Source organism: Oenanthe melanoleuca, chromosome 12 (assembly GCF_029582105.1).
Source record: "Oenanthe melanoleuca isolate GR-GAL-2019-014 chromosome 12, OMel1.0, whole genome shotgun sequence".
NCBI classification, from domain to species: Eukaryota; Metazoa; Chordata; class Aves; order Passeriformes; family Muscicapidae; genus Oenanthe; species Oenanthe melanoleuca.
The window spans coordinates 5,463,222-5,479,523 of NC_079346.1; the positions used below are offsets into that span (position 1 = coordinate 5,463,222).

General features: G+C 47.2%; 1 protein-coding gene across 2 annotated transcripts in view; it reads left to right on the forward strand.

Annotated features, from left to right (window-relative positions):
• The window catches only part of LRIG1 (leucine rich repeats and immunoglobulin like domains 1), an 87,933-nt gene that overhangs the window by 63,061 nt on the left and 8,570 nt on the right, over positions 1 to 16,302 (forward strand). For both annotated transcript variants that reach the window (XM_056501254.1, XM_056501255.1), the window contains exons 8-14: positions 485 to 628; positions 4,197 to 4,277; positions 9,151 to 9,222; positions 10,489 to 10,560; positions 11,974 to 12,137; positions 14,062 to 14,382; positions 15,756 to 16,037. In XM_056501254.1, the coding sequence (XP_056357229.1) occupies positions 485 to 628; positions 4,197 to 4,277; positions 9,151 to 9,222; positions 10,489 to 10,560; positions 11,974 to 12,137; positions 14,062 to 14,382; positions 15,756 to 16,037 (1,136 nt within the window). The remainder of the gene's footprint in view (positions 1 to 484; positions 629 to 4,196; positions 4,278 to 9,150; positions 9,223 to 10,488; positions 10,561 to 11,973; positions 12,138 to 14,061; positions 14,383 to 15,755; positions 16,038 to 16,302) is intronic.

Here is a 16,302-nt window from a genome sequence, read left to right on the forward strand (position 1 = left end):
CTGCCAAGAGCCAGTGTGAACGCCAGGATCCATTGTGTGACATCACTCTGCACCTCCCAGGGCGTGGGGACAGGCCTGCTGTTCCTGCAGGCCTCAGAGGGAGCTGAGCACAGCCCTCTGAGCAGAGTGTACCTGTGGGGACATGGCTGGTGCTCCCAGACCCTGCCCCAGCTGCAGGAGAGCTCTCCCTGCTGTGCCTCACAGTGTGTGTGTGTGTGTGTGTTGGGCTGCTGCTCTCAGTCACTTCTGCACAGAGAGTGTCCCCACAGCTGCCTCCTGCCCCCTTGGTGTCACCCAGGCTCCCCCAGGGGTTCCTGTGGCAGTTCCTGCAGGCTGCAGTTGTTTCCTGACCCAGTTGTTCCATTCCCACCCACCCATCACCTCCTGTCAGGTGGCTGGGGGAGGCAGGCACTGCTTGGCACAGAGGAGTTTGGAAAACACCAAAGTGGATTGACAAGGGCTGTTGTTGCATTTTTCCCCTCAGGATCCTGTCCTACAACAACCTGAGCAGGCTGGACGAGGGGAGCCTGGCAGACCTGGGGGGCCTGCACGTGCTGAGGCTGAGCCACAACTCCATCAATCACATTGCAGAAGGGGCCTTCAGGGGACTCAAAAACCTCCGTGTCCTGTAAGTTGCTCTCTGCTTGTGTCAGACCACACCCATGTTCCCTCCCCAGCTCGTGTTCTGCCAGATGGTTCTGCTTTGAAGATGCTTTGGGTGCCCATGTCTGGCAGTTTCAGGTTCCTGAAGCCAGCTCAGCTGACCAAAAATCCCTGAGGTCTCATTCCTGCAGCTCATAGCAGTATTTCACTTACTATCATATTGACTTTAAGTGAAATTCTTAGAAAAGCTTAGTTTCTTTTGAGTCATTCTGCAGTCAGAAGGAGCAGGGAATGATTCCTTCCACTGACAGCATTGGAAATTTGAATATCCTTAAATGTGCTATTGAGCACTTCTGTGCTGTTACTTCTTTTTTTTTTAAATTGAATATTAAATATAAAATTATGGGCTAAGATGATGTTAATAAGAAAACAATGGCATAACAAAAAAAATCGTAGAGGTTGGGTTTGGGATCTGACTGTAGCAGAAGTGCAACAACACATGAAGCTTCACCCAGCCTTCAGTCCAGTAACAGAAATAAGAAGCTTTTGCAGGTACCATGCAAGTAACCAAAAGTCTTTCTCTTTAGTGCAGTTGGGCCCATGAAACATTCTGTGCTCTGATTTTCATGGTAAACTCTGTGAAAAACCAAAAAGTTGCCAAGGATAGTTCTATGTACCCTAGTACTGAATTGCAAAAATGATCCATCCAGTGCTGGCCATGGCAATTTAATTAATTTTAAAACCACTGACACAGTATAATACCTGGAAATGTGATACCTGTGGAAATGAACTTGCCTAGTCCAAATGCCAGCTTGTAAGGTTTTAGGAGTGGTAAAGCCCAGTGACAGATCAGTGTGACCTCCTGTGGGGTGCAGGTGTAGCATTGTACCATTATTCACTGCTGAGTGTTAGACTGAACTACATCTGGGCTTGTCTTCTGATCATCAGAAGATGGGAATGCAGTTCCATTCCTGCAGCTTTCTCTGTCTCTACTGGAGCTGCAGGGCTGCTGGCTGCTCTCCTGCTCTCTCTGGGAGCTGCAGGCTCAGCACCTTCATCTGGCACACCACAAAGTTCTCACAGTCCCTGTGACAGCACCAGGCATGTTCCCAGGCTGGTTGGGTTCAGCAAACTGATTTAATTCTTCCTTCAAAAGAAAAAAACACACTTTGATACTTTCATTCCTCTTCTGAAGCCCATTGTGGCCCCAGTCATTAAAAGGAAATGGGAACAGAAAAATCTCCCCTCTTTACAGTACTTTTTGCATCTTACTCTTTTCTTTATTGGAGTTCATAGTGAAGGAAGTGACTGGAAAGCGAGTTTGGGTTTTGTTTGCTTTTTTTAAACTTAAGCCAAAGCCTTTCAGGCACTGGGCATTCAGAAAGGGACCTCTCTAGGCAGCTGTCAGGACCGGAACTAAAGGTTTCCAAAGGAAAATGGAGGGGAAGGGAAGCTGGTCCTTCCCTTTGCTCTGCAGTGAATGTGGAGCCTCTTTTATGTCCAGGGCAGAGGGGGGAGGTGGAGAGGGAGTGTGTGAGCGAGCTCTAATTTAATAAAGAGAAAGGCCTATTGGGTCCTGCACCTGGTGAAAAAGAGCTGAGCATGCTTTAATGATGGGCTATTGTTGGGGAGCCTTTGGTGGGTGTGAAACTGCTGAAATGTGGAGCTATTCAAATAGAGGTCAGGCCCAGAGACCTCTGAGCACAATGATTAACAAGGCTTCGAGCATTCAAGCTCAGCCAGCCAGAAAGAATAGGAAATTGGCAACAGGGGCTGGGAGAGGAGCTGCAGTACAAAGAGAGCTGGGCCAAAATACCCCACTCTTTTTTTCTCCCTCTCTCTATTTTCACTCATTTGTTAAAAAGGTTTTTATTCCTCCTTTCTAACACTAAACCTTTGAGTTGGATGAACAAGCAATACCATTTTCTTTCCCTTTTTCAAGAAAACACAATGTGTGGCAGTCAATTAATAAAAGTGTGTGTCAGAGCTCCTACAGGCTGTTCTCACTTGTCTGCCTCTGCCATGGGAAAGGGTTTGCTGCTCCAAAGACCAGTAGCCTGTGGTGAAACTCAAGAGGAGAAATGTCTGAGAAGGGATTTTCCCTTAAAAAACAAACAGAACAAGGGACATTGGCTTGGCAACCATAGGGAAAATGGAGAAGCTGAGCTGCAGGAGGATGTGTTTGCTCCTGTCCCACCAGGATAGTGATGGCACTCTCCTAGGATAATGCCAGCACATCAAAGCATTCTCCTGCACTGTCTCTCTGGCCACCACAGCATTATGTGGGCTCACACCCCACGGGATGTTGAGTTTTTGTGCCACAGATCACCCTGACATCCCCAGTGATGCTGGCTAAGGCCAGGGCACTCCAGGGATGTGGATTCAGGTCTCAGGCTTAGGGCAGCTGACAGCAATTGTGGCTTTTGTCCATCTCCCTTCACATCTTCAGTTCACCCTTAGGCAGAGAAAGGAGCTAAGACTGAGCCAGCTGAGGGAAAACCATTCCCATATTGAAACTGGGTCTTCCTTTTAAATTTGTCTTCCCTTCTTGTGAGTGTGTTTGTGCTGCACAGAAGCCACACTGTGATGGCTGTGTCTGGAGTGTTGCAAAATGCAGGGGGACTTGGTCTTTCTTTTTCTGGTCTTAATATTTTTTATTTAATCTGTAAACGTTCTGATAATCATCTTCAAAAGGTGCAAAAAGAGAACCTGAGGGCTCAGGGGTTATCTGGGTGGTGAAGTTTGCTTTGGTGGTTTGTTTTGCCAGGTTTTAAATCAGAGTGATGTAACAAAACCAACAAAGCCTATTTAGTTTTTCTTTCTTTTTACTTAACATTGGAAATGATGAATTTCTGTCTGTGTTACTGGGTATTCATTGCTAGCTGTATTTAAAAGCAGGGAGGGAAGGATTTTTAAACAGTCTGTTTAAACAGCTTTTGTGGATCTCTGTGTTTGTTCTTTGTGCTTGTTTTTCTTCAGACCTCTTTGACTCTTGTAATTGATGGTCAATTTGAAAGCCAAAAGAAGCTAATTCTGAAAAAGGAATTCTCTTGGTGGTTTTTTTTTTTTAACTGGTTATACAGAGTTAGGCTGGTGTAGTGATGCTGGTGCTTTCCTTTGTTGAGTTTTCAAGTTCATTGTCAGAAAAAATGCAGCTTTTTGGAAAATCCACCAAATAATTTTCCTAAGATTCAGCTATAGACAAATCCATGTATGCACTGGAATACCCCAAGTGATCTTATTTTGTGGTAGTAGCTATTAAGGACAACTGTTTCTTTCTGTTTAATTTTGGCACTTAATTTTCATTTTCCTCCTTGTGTTTGGATGTGCAGAACTAGAAAAGGACAGAAAGGTACTTGGTAGTTTCAGGTAGGAACAAGCCAGAGCTCTTTCTGGAATGCACCATCCCACCATGTGCCAGTGCAGGAGAAGTGATTGGTGCTGCTTTGGCTGCAAGACTCTGCATTTTCTGATAACTGTCAGGAGAAAATGGGAAGCTCTCATGTGGAACTCTCCAGCTTCCTCCACTTGTTTGTGACAGTGACATTGGGACTCAGGCATTGATTCTGAGCTCTCTCTTGTCCTCTCCCCAGGGAACTGGACCACAACGAGATCTCAGGCACAATAGAAGATACCAATGGAGCCTTTACAGGCCTGGAAAACCTGAGCAAGCTGTGAGTATCCCTGGGCTTGAATTCTGCAAGCCACTTTTGTTGTGTGCCTGTGTGGGGTTGGGTCTGTCCCTTTTTATGCAGCCTCCCTCACCTTGGAACAAGACAGAAATCAACAGAAAATCTGAGCTGTAGTAGTTTTGCAGGCTCACTGCAAAATGTGGTTTTCAAGCACTGATGTTTTTAAGCAGGTATGAGGCAATTATTCCTTTCTGAATGGTGAACAGACAGTGCTGCACACTGCAGCTCAGACACAGAGAGAAGTTTAAGCTGTTTTCGTGTATAAAACTCAGCACAGCCATTCCTCACTTCTAAAAGCAAACAAGAGACAAAAATGAGCCCTTGCAATCTTCAGTGAGGCACTGATTGATGCAGCAAATAACAATAAACAGAGGAGAAAAATCACCCCACTTCCTGTTACAGCAGAGGATTGAAACAGGATTCGTTTCTGTGGGATACTCCTTCTGAGAGTGATCTTTTGGGCTCAGTTCCATGTGCAGTGACAATAAAAGGCACCATGGGGCACAGGCTCTTAAAGAGATAAAAAGAAACCCAAGGCAAGCATGCGCCTTGCAAATGTTTATGGCTTGCCTGGCCTTGGCAGGGATTTTCACATTGCTCTGTACAAGTCCCTGCTCCATTTGAAAGGGGTGATATAAATCAGTCCTGTCAGAGCAGTCTCTGATGGCTTGTGACAAATCAAGAGTCTCTAATCATTACCTCTTGGCTTTGTTGAAGTTCTCAGCACCCCCCGTGCTGCTGTCTGTGATGCTGGGATGGCACAGCCAGAGGTGCAGTAAAAGCACCTCGATGGATAGCAGATGGCTGGGATGGCTCCTGGCAGGGGCACATTGTCACACTCTCATCACACACTCCTCAGGGAGTGGGATGAGCCAGGCAGGGCCTGTGGAGATGTGCAGTGCTTAGAGAAAATCTGCAGTCACAGACAGACATGGCATTTGGTGGTTGCTGAAGGGAGTCTCTGGGTCTGTGCAGAGGGGACCAATTGCAGCTGCAGGTAAAGTGGGGCAGAAGGCAGAGGAGGATTTGAGGGCAGGGGGAGCCAGGCAGGGAAGCACAAGTAGTGTGTGGGTGAGAGAAGTCAGGAAGAATTGCTGTGCATGCAGAGCCAGGGAATCTTCCCATGACTGCCAGAAAAAAGGCAGAGGAGCAGATGTGGTGGGTAGACAAGTCCTTGGCTGTCTGACTGAAGTGTTTGGTTTGTCTGAAGAAACCAGTGAGAGAGACCATGTGAGCAGCTGAAAGGGTGATGGAAGCAGAGAGTTTGTGCAGTGGGATTTGCAGGCTGTAGGGATTATGAGTCTGTAATGCTGCTTGAAAAGGGAGGGAAGGTGATGGAAAGGAGCAGAGAGAGCTGTCCTGGTGGTACATCCCTCCAACAGGGCCACTGGCATGGGAGCAAAAGTAGTGGTCCTGTGATCAGGATATGTTAGAAATGCTGGGTGCAGGTAACAGGAGAGTGGTGAAAAATTCAGGGGAGACAGCATCAAAGGAAAGAGTTCAGCAAAAGGATTGTCTTGGAAAGCAGGAGCAGTGAGCCCTGGTGAGCTGTGGGGGTCAGGCAGAGGCCAGGAGGAGGAAGGAGGGGAGCAGGGACAGCCTGTGGGGTTGTGTGCTGGGAGCTCTGGGCAGAGCAGCTCTTGCCCTCCCCTGTGGAATGCCCTGCCTGGTGTGGTGTTTATCACCCAGCACAAGGAACACCTCCAGAAGATGGCTGGTTTGGGCTGCCAGTAGCCAAGGATGCACTGAGGGCTTGTGCAGCTCTGAGGGAGTTTGGTTTGTACCTCTCTTTCCTTTGTTGACTGATGCCTGTCATCAGGCTGAGGGACATGTGCAGGGGAGGTTTGTGCAGGGGATTGCAGCACATTTCATAGCCTGGAAAAGCATGTGGGTCAGGTTGGTTTGGGGCAGACAGGAGTGGTTTGATTACTTATAACAGAGTGAACTGCTGTGGGACAGCTCACTGGGATTGTTCACTGTCAGCCACCATGTAAGGCTAAAAAATGCTCAGAACATGAAATTACTTTTTATTATTATTTCTTGAGATGTTCTGAGAATACTTGTGAGTGGTCACTTTTAAAAAGGTCTTCTCAGAACTGCTTTAGCTTATCAGCACATAAATCCCAAACTGATGATTTCTACAGCTGAAGTGAGTATCAGGATTTTTTTTTTTTTGTCAATAAAAGATCAGCCCTTACAACAAACATTTCACAGTGTGATTTAGGGCCTGTGTTTAAACCATCAGCTGCTTTAAATGCATTAGCATACAAACAAAATAAATGGCCACTTCAGAGGAGACCTTCCAATGAATTAATAATCACCTCAGCTCTGTGGAGATTGCCTTAAAAGCTGTTCCCCTTTGATCTGGCACAGATTAGCCTCTGAAAGGATTTAGCACAGAGAGGGCTGTTCGCTGACATGAAGGTGTTAAACAGAGATGGAGAGGCCAGTCACTTTAGCCTTCCCTGAATTATATATGAAGCTCTCCAGGATGGAGAGCACAGGCCTAAATTAAAATGTTGCTTGAAGAAAGAGGGAGTTGAGAAGCACTGAAGCATAAAAAGCACCGGTGGAATCACTGTGGAACAAGGAGGTTCCTAATTATTCAAGCTGCTAAATGTAACTGGCTTTTTGATGGCTCACTCAGTGAGATCTTCCTGCAGGTGCAAAACTGGCTGGAGGAGGAAACACTGCAATGAATTGTGTGCTTGGCATGTAATTACACTGGTGCAGTCTCCAGGAGAGCTGGTGCTTGGCTCTGCCCCGTGGAGGAGGCTTTGGCCAGCAGTGGGATGGCTAATTGTGGCAGTGTTCTGCTGCCTTCACATTCCAGCCTTCCACACCCCTTTGATGGGGCTGCTAGGTTCAAACTCTCAGATTTGTAGAGGCACTTAATTGAAATAAGTTGCAAGGAGTAATGAGTTTGCTGAGGCTTGTCTTGTTATGTGTGTTAGATATTTCTCATGTCCAGGCATCAAGCTGTGTACACCTACACAGTGGTGGAGTTGTGTATTCCCTTCCCCAGATATTCTGCTTATCTCTGCACAGATAACTAAACAGATAACAGCAGAATCTCCAATTTTCAAAGTCCAAAATGCACTAAAAAATAATAGAAATCTGCAGCTATCAAACCCAAGCTCAGCATAATTTTTTCAACAGCACCTGCCCATCTAACTTCCATTAGAGTCAGGCATAAGGTTGGAAAAGATTTTTAGGATCATTCAAGTCCAACCATTAACCATTAGCACCATCACCATGTTCCTCATTAAACCATGTCCTGAAGTGCCAGATCCACTTGTTTTTTGAACACTTCAAGGATGGTAACTCTTATCCTTAAAACCCTTTCTCTGCAGAAATTTTTCCTAAAATCTAATCTACACCTTCCCTGGCACAGCTTAAGGCTATTTCCTTTAATCCTTATTTTATCCTTACCTTGTCCTTATAGCACACTTATTTAGGAATATGGCTCCAGAAATCAGTGTGTATGGGTGCAGCCATTTGACCAGAGTTTACATATAGTAAATTATTTACTGTATTAATCATTCTAATGGATTTTTCAAAGCCTTCATTAATGCAACATCCCTTATACCAAATGGTGGCACACATGATTGCACACATCCTTTGGTGCTGGGGGTATTTGAAACTGGGCTTTCTGGGAGCCAGTATATAACCAGATTATCCTGACATTTGAAAAGTGCTTTGTGGAAAGCCGTGACAAGTTCTTGGAAATGTATTTGCTCATGGAATGGCTGCACATGCTCCATCTTGTACTCCTCTCTTTCCCTGGACAGTGGGGCCATCATAGCTTGAAGTCTTTTTAGGGCACAGAAGTGGGTCACACCCTATATTGAAGGACAGCTCCTGAAGGAAAACTCAAAATCAAATGCAGCACCAGATGTGCCTTTTTTTCACCTGGACACCATGTGCTGATAACAGATGTACCTGGAGGATAAACCTCAAAGGGAGCTGGGGAAGGAAAGCAGTTCCTAATTAATGGCACTGGTTGATGTTTCATTAAACAGGTGAGGGGACCATCCATTTGGCACAAACCCTGCCCCTGGCCATTAGCACTGGTCAATATTTATGGAGAGCTGTTGCTCTGGAGATGGCAGCTGGGCTGGGATCTCTCCAGCTGGCTGTTTCCTGGTGATGGTCCCCATGCCACTGCTGATTCACAGGAATGCTCTCTGGTCACAGGCCCACTCCTCAGCCCTGGACATTACCTGTTCTCCCTTTTGCCCCTTGAAATTATCCCTCGCCTGTGATCTGTTGCATGATGTTGTTTTGCTGTTGCATTTGCAAGGAAGGAAAGAGCAGTGCCTCCAGTCAGCTGCTGTGTGAATGTGCAGCCCAGGGGCAGCCCTCAGCTCTGTGTGCTGGTAGCTGCTCAGGCCAAGCACCACTGAATAAATTACCACTCTTTTTCCTGTTTGGGAAGAAGTCAGAAATGAAAAGTGTTGTGGGGAGAGACCAGTATCTTGTTAAGCTGTCACTGCACTTAATCCTGTCCACAGGCAGCCTGTGAAGAACAGAGGGGACCTTCTGTTACTCAGCAAGCTGGTTCCCAAGCACAGGAGCAAACCTGCCTTTTTACATGATATGGCACATTCCCTTTTGCCCTGTCATCACTATTAAATTCAAATACAGATAAAAGGATTTCATTTCAGGAGCAGGAAAGCGAGTGTGCTTCAGCCCTCTTAATCTCTATGCAGTTCAGATTTCCTGGGACTTACTCTGAGTGTGTATATCAGATAAAGCCACACTAATTGTGTTCCTTTTTTTTTTTTTTTTTTTTTTGTCCCACTCTCCCCATTTTCTTTCTGTTTATCTGGCACTGGATGTTTGGAAACTGCAGAACTCTGTTTGGAAACAAGATCAAGTCGGTGGCCAAGAAAGCGTTCTCAGGGTTGGAGGCTCTGGAGCACCTGTGAGTAACCCACCATGCCTCAGAGTTTGGGAAGGGGGGTCTGCCAAAAGTAGCTGCTTGAGAAATCTGCTAGCAATTTAATAGTGTCTTTGTAAACTGAGAAGCCAGTCCATTTGTGGGGGCCACCTGCTTCCTTCTCATTATAAGTCCGCCTCAACTTTGGCCTTTTTTTGTGCCAGGAACAAAGTTATAGAACATATGGGAAATTTGCATGCTCCTAATTTTTGAGAGTATCACCTTGACTTGCACATTACTGCTTTGCAGGCTGTTGGCTGGTTCAGACAGCACTCTCTCCTCCTTTGCCCCAGCTTCCTCCTAAAGCCAGGCTCTGGCAGTGACACGTGTTGCAGATGAGTGGTTTTGATCCATCCCCACTGAACATCCCCATTCAGCACAGCCCCCTTAGAGCCATTTGCAAGAAGTAAATTTTGGCTGCCTCTCTGTAATTTTTTTTCTGTGTCCCAAGGCTGATGACTCCAGCAGTGATTCATGAATAACCTCCTTTCTTGGATTAAGACAAGTTAAAGTATATGTGACTGTACTCTACATGTTTTATTGGCTGTTGATTGTATGAAATGTTATGGCCATTGACAGCACACTGAAAGATTTGGGCTGCCTGACTGGGAGTACATTCCCAAATAAAGGTGCCTTTAATGCTCTACTGAGATTGTCCTCTTTAAACAGTGCTTGTCTGCCCTACATGTCACTTAGTAAACTTCAGCCCTAAATCTGACACTGTACTTTTTCAGAGAACAAATTATTTTTTAATTAGCAATAGTTGTGAGGGAAACTCTTAACCCCTTCCTTTTGAAATACTGGGATGTTCTTTTAAACCAAACAATATCCTCTCCAAGTAATTTTCAAATAATTCCTCAGATGCTGCTTAGTACAAGTATTTGCTTTCTTTTATGTTTGCTGAAGGTCTAGCCTGGGGTACCACATTCCTGACTATCTTTGGTTATGGAGGGGCTGAGGAATTTCTGAGCTATGAATGATGGAGGTAGCTCAGACTGAGAAAGTGTAGTGAGGAGATGGAGTAGGGAATGATTCAGTTAAGTGTAATTTTTGTTGGCTGGTTATTGTTCAGCAATATTTTAATAATACCAAGGTGTCTTGAGGCACATTCTATGTGCTGTAAGTGCAGAAGGCCTTAACAAGGAGTTACCAAATGACCTGCTGCTGGAGTCATTGCTGAAATGAATGTGGAGAGGCTCTGTCCCAGCCAGAGCACCCCTTGTGCTCACACTGCCTATGGTTGTCCTGCAGGAACCTCGGGGACAACGCCATCCGCTCCATCCAAGCCGACGCCTTTGGCAGGATGAGGAGCCTGCGGCAGCTGTAAGTGATTCCCTGCTCACCCCTCAGCACGGTGGATCCCTGGCCCTGCATGGGGGCAGCAGCAGGGCTGTACCCACATTGCACCCATTCACTGCCCCCTCCCCTGTGTCCTCCTCTCTGGGGTATTTTACATTAGGAGCTGTCACGGGAACGTCTTGCATGTTCTAGTGAGTGAAGTTAGATCATTGGGATAGGTTCTTCCAGCAGGTTTGTGCCTGTGCAATTATTCATTCTGTTCAGGAAGTCCAGCCCTGGTCCTGTTAGCCAGCTCTCCTGCTCACACCACCATGGATTTAATTCCCAGTGGCCCATCTGCTCCCTTGCTGTAGCTGTGTTCAGGGTTCACACACAGGACTGATACTGCAGTGATAAGCACCATTTGAACTGCATCCACTTGTCATTCAGCCTTCTGGTGTAAAAATACGGATGTGTTATCAGAGCTGCTGCTTGTGCTCCAGGCTGGGGCTCTGCACTGTTATCAGACACTGTTTCCAGTCTTGCCTGGTTTCCTTTTCTCTTCTTCCCCGTAAATATTTAATCCACTGTCAGTGTGTTGCCATGCTCTGGAGTAGTGCAGTGTCTGTGGAACAGAAAATCATTTATTTGGTGTTTGGGCAGGTAGAGGTTCTTGCTCCTGACATTGGAAATGGGAATCAGATGGTCACTGTTGGCAGTGACACTCGATACCAGTGACTGGGAGTGAAGAAGATAAACACTGTGTGTCTGTTGTGTGATTAAAAACTTTCACTGGCACTTGAAACAAAATTGAGATGAAAGATTGATCTTACTAGGAAGAGATAGTGAGATCTCAGATATTGTGAAGGAATGTTTATAAAATGGAGAAGTTCAAATAGAGGACATTTACATGCACAGTGTGCTGAGGGATCTCGTGACCTGTCCCAAGTAGCCAGGAGGGTTTTATGCCATCATATGTGTTAGAGGCTACACATCTTTCTAGAACAGCAAAGTGGACAGCTTTGAAAAATCCCTATATTCCCTCCCTCTCCAGTCAATTTCTATCTTTTTCCCTTTTCTGCTCATTTCCCAAGGTATTGGGTAGAAAAACAGCTGGTGTTTTGGTCCCCACCAAAGATGCTCAAACCACAGAGGCAGAGCAGGAACTCACTGACACTGCTTGTCTGTTCCTGGGGGTCACTCTGGGAGCTGGTGAATAATTACAAGGTGCTGCAGAGTGCCACTGCAGTACAGGAGGGGGTTTCTCTATGTGGAAATGAAATTCTGTTTAAATATGTCATGTCTGTAACATCATCAGTGCCTCGAGGACATCCCTGCAGTCCTTTTTCCTCCTTCCACCCGTGCTGGGGGGGCAGGAGGAATGTGTTTAACATGAAAGGGCTGTGAGCCTCCCAGGACTCACAGCACCAAACTCATGTTGGTTTGGTTTCCCTGCAGCCACATCAACAGTGACAGCTTCCTCTGTGACTGCCAGCTGAAGTGGCTGCCCCAGTGGTTAGTGGAGAAGGAGCTGCAGTCCTTTGTGGAGGCCACCTGTGCCCATCCTGAGTCACTGAAAAGCAAGAGCATTTTTGCCATCCAGCCAGAGAGTTTTGTGTGTGGTAAGTCTTGTCTGCATGTTTTGAGGTTGTATGAAGGGTAGGAGTCACTTGGGAAACATTTTCTTTGAGTACCAGCATGTTATTATGAGAGGGTTTCTGTTTTGTTTTGTTATTCAGTGGGATCAAAGGAAGCCCAAGCCTGCATTTAAAAAATTTGTCATTGGCTGCAATTTATTTCCCACTAAAACCACACAGTGCATTGCTTGCATCCAGAGTATTCCTTACAGGGCTCCCTGAGTATTAAATCAAAAGGGACTAAAGCCTGTTCCACTTCCAGATGGGGCTGCCCAGACACTTCCCCACTCCTCTCAGTCTGACAGTATCAAGACTGCAGCTGTAATTTTTTTTTTCCTTCTGCAGTGTTCCGAGCTGTTCTGTGGATTTGTGTTCTTCACCCACCTTTTCTCCTTTTTGGAGACAGCAAAGAGTTAAAACCCAGAGGAGAATCCCTCCATCACAGCTGCTGCTTTGGGGCCAGGGGGCCAGTAAGGCCCACCCAAATACTGCAGTTGCCTCTGCACCTGAGCTATGGTTTCAAAGCAGCTTTACTTAATACCCAGCACACATAAACATCTACTACCTTTCTCATAAAGAAAACGAAATTTAAATCATCAGAAGAGGCCAAATCAATGCTGCTCAGGCATCCAGCTTTTGGGGAGAAGAAAGGCCAGGTTTGGGAGCCAAACCCTGTGCAATGGAGCAGCCAGTGAGGATCCTGGGTGGAGCTGCTTGAAGGAAAAATGAGCTTTTGCAAACACTCTTTAACTGAGCTGAACGCATGAGTTGCACTGCACACGGAGCAGAAGCTTTGTTCCAGTGTCCCTCCTGATCCCCCAGTGACATGCTCTGCCTAGGTGGCCTCTGTCTGAGCAGGCTGGGAGGGAGGCTTGCTGTGCTCATCTGGTAGAGGAGATCCTCAGGGCTCCATCCCCACAGCAACATCACAAAGCAAAAGCAGCTTTGCTTCCCCGTGCCTGCCAAGTCCTCCAGGGCATTAGTAGTCCTGCTTCCAGAGGCCTGGCTGTTTAATTAAACCTTAGTCAAATATTAAATTACACCATTTGTAGAAACCTAATAAATGAATCTGCTTGGAACTTTGCTAAAACCAACAGTCTTCAGGGCAGAGAGAGTGTGCAAAGCTTTCCAGCCCGGTCGGGTGACAGGCAAAGGCAGCTGCTTCTGCTTTGAGCTGCTTAAGAGTCATAGAGTCCTTTAGGTTGGAAAAGACCTCTAAGATCTTTGAATCCAGCCATTAACTTACTACAGCCAGACACAGCCCTGAGTGCCACACTGACACATCTTTTAAATACCTCCAGGGATGGTGATTCCACCGAGTCCTTGGTCCCTGGGCAGCTCATTCCGGTGCTTGACAGCCCTTTGGGGGAAGAAATGTTTCCTGTTAGCTAACTAAACATCTCCTGGCACAGCTTGAGCCTATTGCCTGGGAGAGGAGACCAATCCCCACCTCACTAAAACCTCCTGTGAGTGATTTTCCTGGGAGGTGACACTTGCAGCCCCTTACATGCCCTCTCCACTCCTACTTCATGCCAATGCAGGTCTGGAGGTGAGGTTTTAATTTCAGTCATGCTCTTCATGCATGGATTGTGCAAGGGAGGACAACCTGAATGTGGTCTGACTATTTTCTTCACACCGTAGTATTCATACAATAGAAAGATACCATAGCATCTTTCTCAGATTCAGTTGGTGAAGGAGCTGGGTGTCTTGTAGGTGTCTGAGGTCATTGGTGACCATCTCAGCCACTGAAGGAATCAGAGGAACAACAATCCCACGTAAACCAGTGACTCAGCTGAGTTGTGTATGGCACACCTGCTCAACAGAGCACTGCTTATTTCTCACTTCACCCCTTGCCTTGCTCCAGTCTCCCCTCAGTCCAGCACTGACTGTTGCTGCTGTTTCCTCCCAGACGATTTCCCCAAGCCTCAGATCATCATCCAGCCCGAGACGACGGTGGCCGTGCTTGGCAAGGACATCCGCTTCACCTGCCTGGCCGCCAGCAGCAGCAGCTCGCCCATGGTGTTCGCCTGGAAGAAGGACAACGAGCTGCTGCACAACGCCGAGATCGAGAACTTCGCGCACGTGCGCGCCAAGGACGGGGAGGTGATGGAGTGCACCACCATCCTGCACCTGCGGCACGTCACCTTCGCGCACGAGGGCCGCTACCAGTGCGTCATCACCAACCACTTCGGCTCCACCTACTCCAACAAGGCCCGCCTCACCGTCAATGGTGAGTGCCAGCTGCTTGCTCCTGCTCTCCTCAGCCTGAGCTCACTGCAGCCCCTTGGGACCCCCCTCGCTGCTCCCCAGGGTTTGTTCCTGACGGGACTGCCCTGTGAGGAGCACACGCCATTTTGTGTTGGCTGCTGCCATGATCCCCCACTCTCTGACCTTTCTTCTGGCTAGCCCTGGGTCAGAGATGGAGGGAATTTGGCATGGACAAAGCAAAAGACCAAGGAGGCTCTCCTTCCCGGGATAACCCAAGGTTTATTCCTGAATGAGGTCCAGGGAAAAAGAGGGAGAACCAAGGATTGGCGGGGAATTTCACACCTCGGCTGAGGGGCGGGGAAACTGAGCTGCAGCCAATGGGGTTGCACCAGAGGGGTGGGGCTAAGGGAGGGCTGAACCAACTTCACAGAACTGCAGGTGAGTACAGAACAAACCATTTTTCACTTGTTAAAAACACTGGTCTAAACTAAGAAATACACAGAAAAAAAACTAAGCGTGTGAAGAAACAGCAAAATATGCAGAAAAACAACCAGGCGGTAAAATATGGAGAAAAACAGCTAAATATAGTTTAGCTGGTGCATATGATATAGACTACGGCTTGGACTTGTTGACATGTCACTGTGGCCCAGCCTTGTTCAGTATGACTACAAATTGTCACCTTCATCCCTCCGTGGGAAGGAAAGCAGAAGATGGTGTTTCCCCATGGAATCACGTAGGAGACTGTACAGTGCGACAGTGGTCAGGACGGTCATGACAGACAGAGATCTCCATAAGCCAGGTCTTGAAACTTGCGGTTTATTGCATAGGGTGTGTAAAAAGGGCCCTGACAGGAGCTGCCAGCCACAGCTTGGAGCAGGGCAGAGAGACAGTGGGGGGTAGTAAGAGTTCTGAGAGGTGAGAGAATGGTAAGAGAGGGTAGTAAGAGAGCGATTTCTTGTTTACAATATACTAAATCTTCTTTGTTGAATATTCTAATTTCCGCTAACCAATCTAATACAATATACAAATCCTATAGCGTTTACATATAGCCTGTAGGAATCATTCCATTACCATCATGTGTTATACTTTAAACCCCAAAAACGACTCTTTGGACCCCTTCTGCCAAGCTAGCAGGGTCTTCTCTGACCTTTGGGCCTGGTCTCCAGCAGAAGGCATTGTTCTGTCAAGAGGGGATTACTTTCGGCCGGCCATCCTATTGTCTTCTAGTTATTTAGTAACTAAGGTTTGGTATCTCAAAGATGGCTTTCATTTCAATCTTGCTTATGGTTCCATATTCTCAAAACCTTTTGCTAGGCAATCACAATTATAAGGTTTTCCTGATTCATCCTTCCCAACAGAACCACTCACGCCCTTCCCTCGTTTCCCCTTTATCAGTGCTGCCGTCGTTTGTCAAGACCCCGCACGACATCACGAGCCGGACGGGGACGACGGCGCGGCTGGAGTGCGCGGCCGAGGGGCACCCGGCGCCGCAGATCGCCTGGCAGAAGGACGGCGGCACCGACTTCCCCGCGGCGCGCGAGCGCCGCATGCACGTCATGCCCGACGACGACGTCTTCTTCATCACCGACGTCAAGGTGGAGGACATGGGCGTCTACAGCTGCACGGCGCAGAACTCGGCCGGCTCCGTGCTGGCCAACGCCACCCTCACCGTGCTGGGTAAGGGCCCCGGCGTTAGGTTTTGTGTTTGACACGTTCTTTAGTGTGCAACTCTAAACTCTGTGTAGAGTGTGAGCTGCTGCTTCCCTGTTTTGGTCAGATATAATTCCTCTCCAGGCCTGGCAGTCAAAGACACCTCAGTGCCTCAGGCCCTGAGGGATGGAAACAAGAGCGAGTTGGGGGCAGCAAACATGCTTCATTACCTGAAGCTGTAATTGGAAGATTAACCCTCAACATGCAAATGTACCAAACCTACAAAACTATG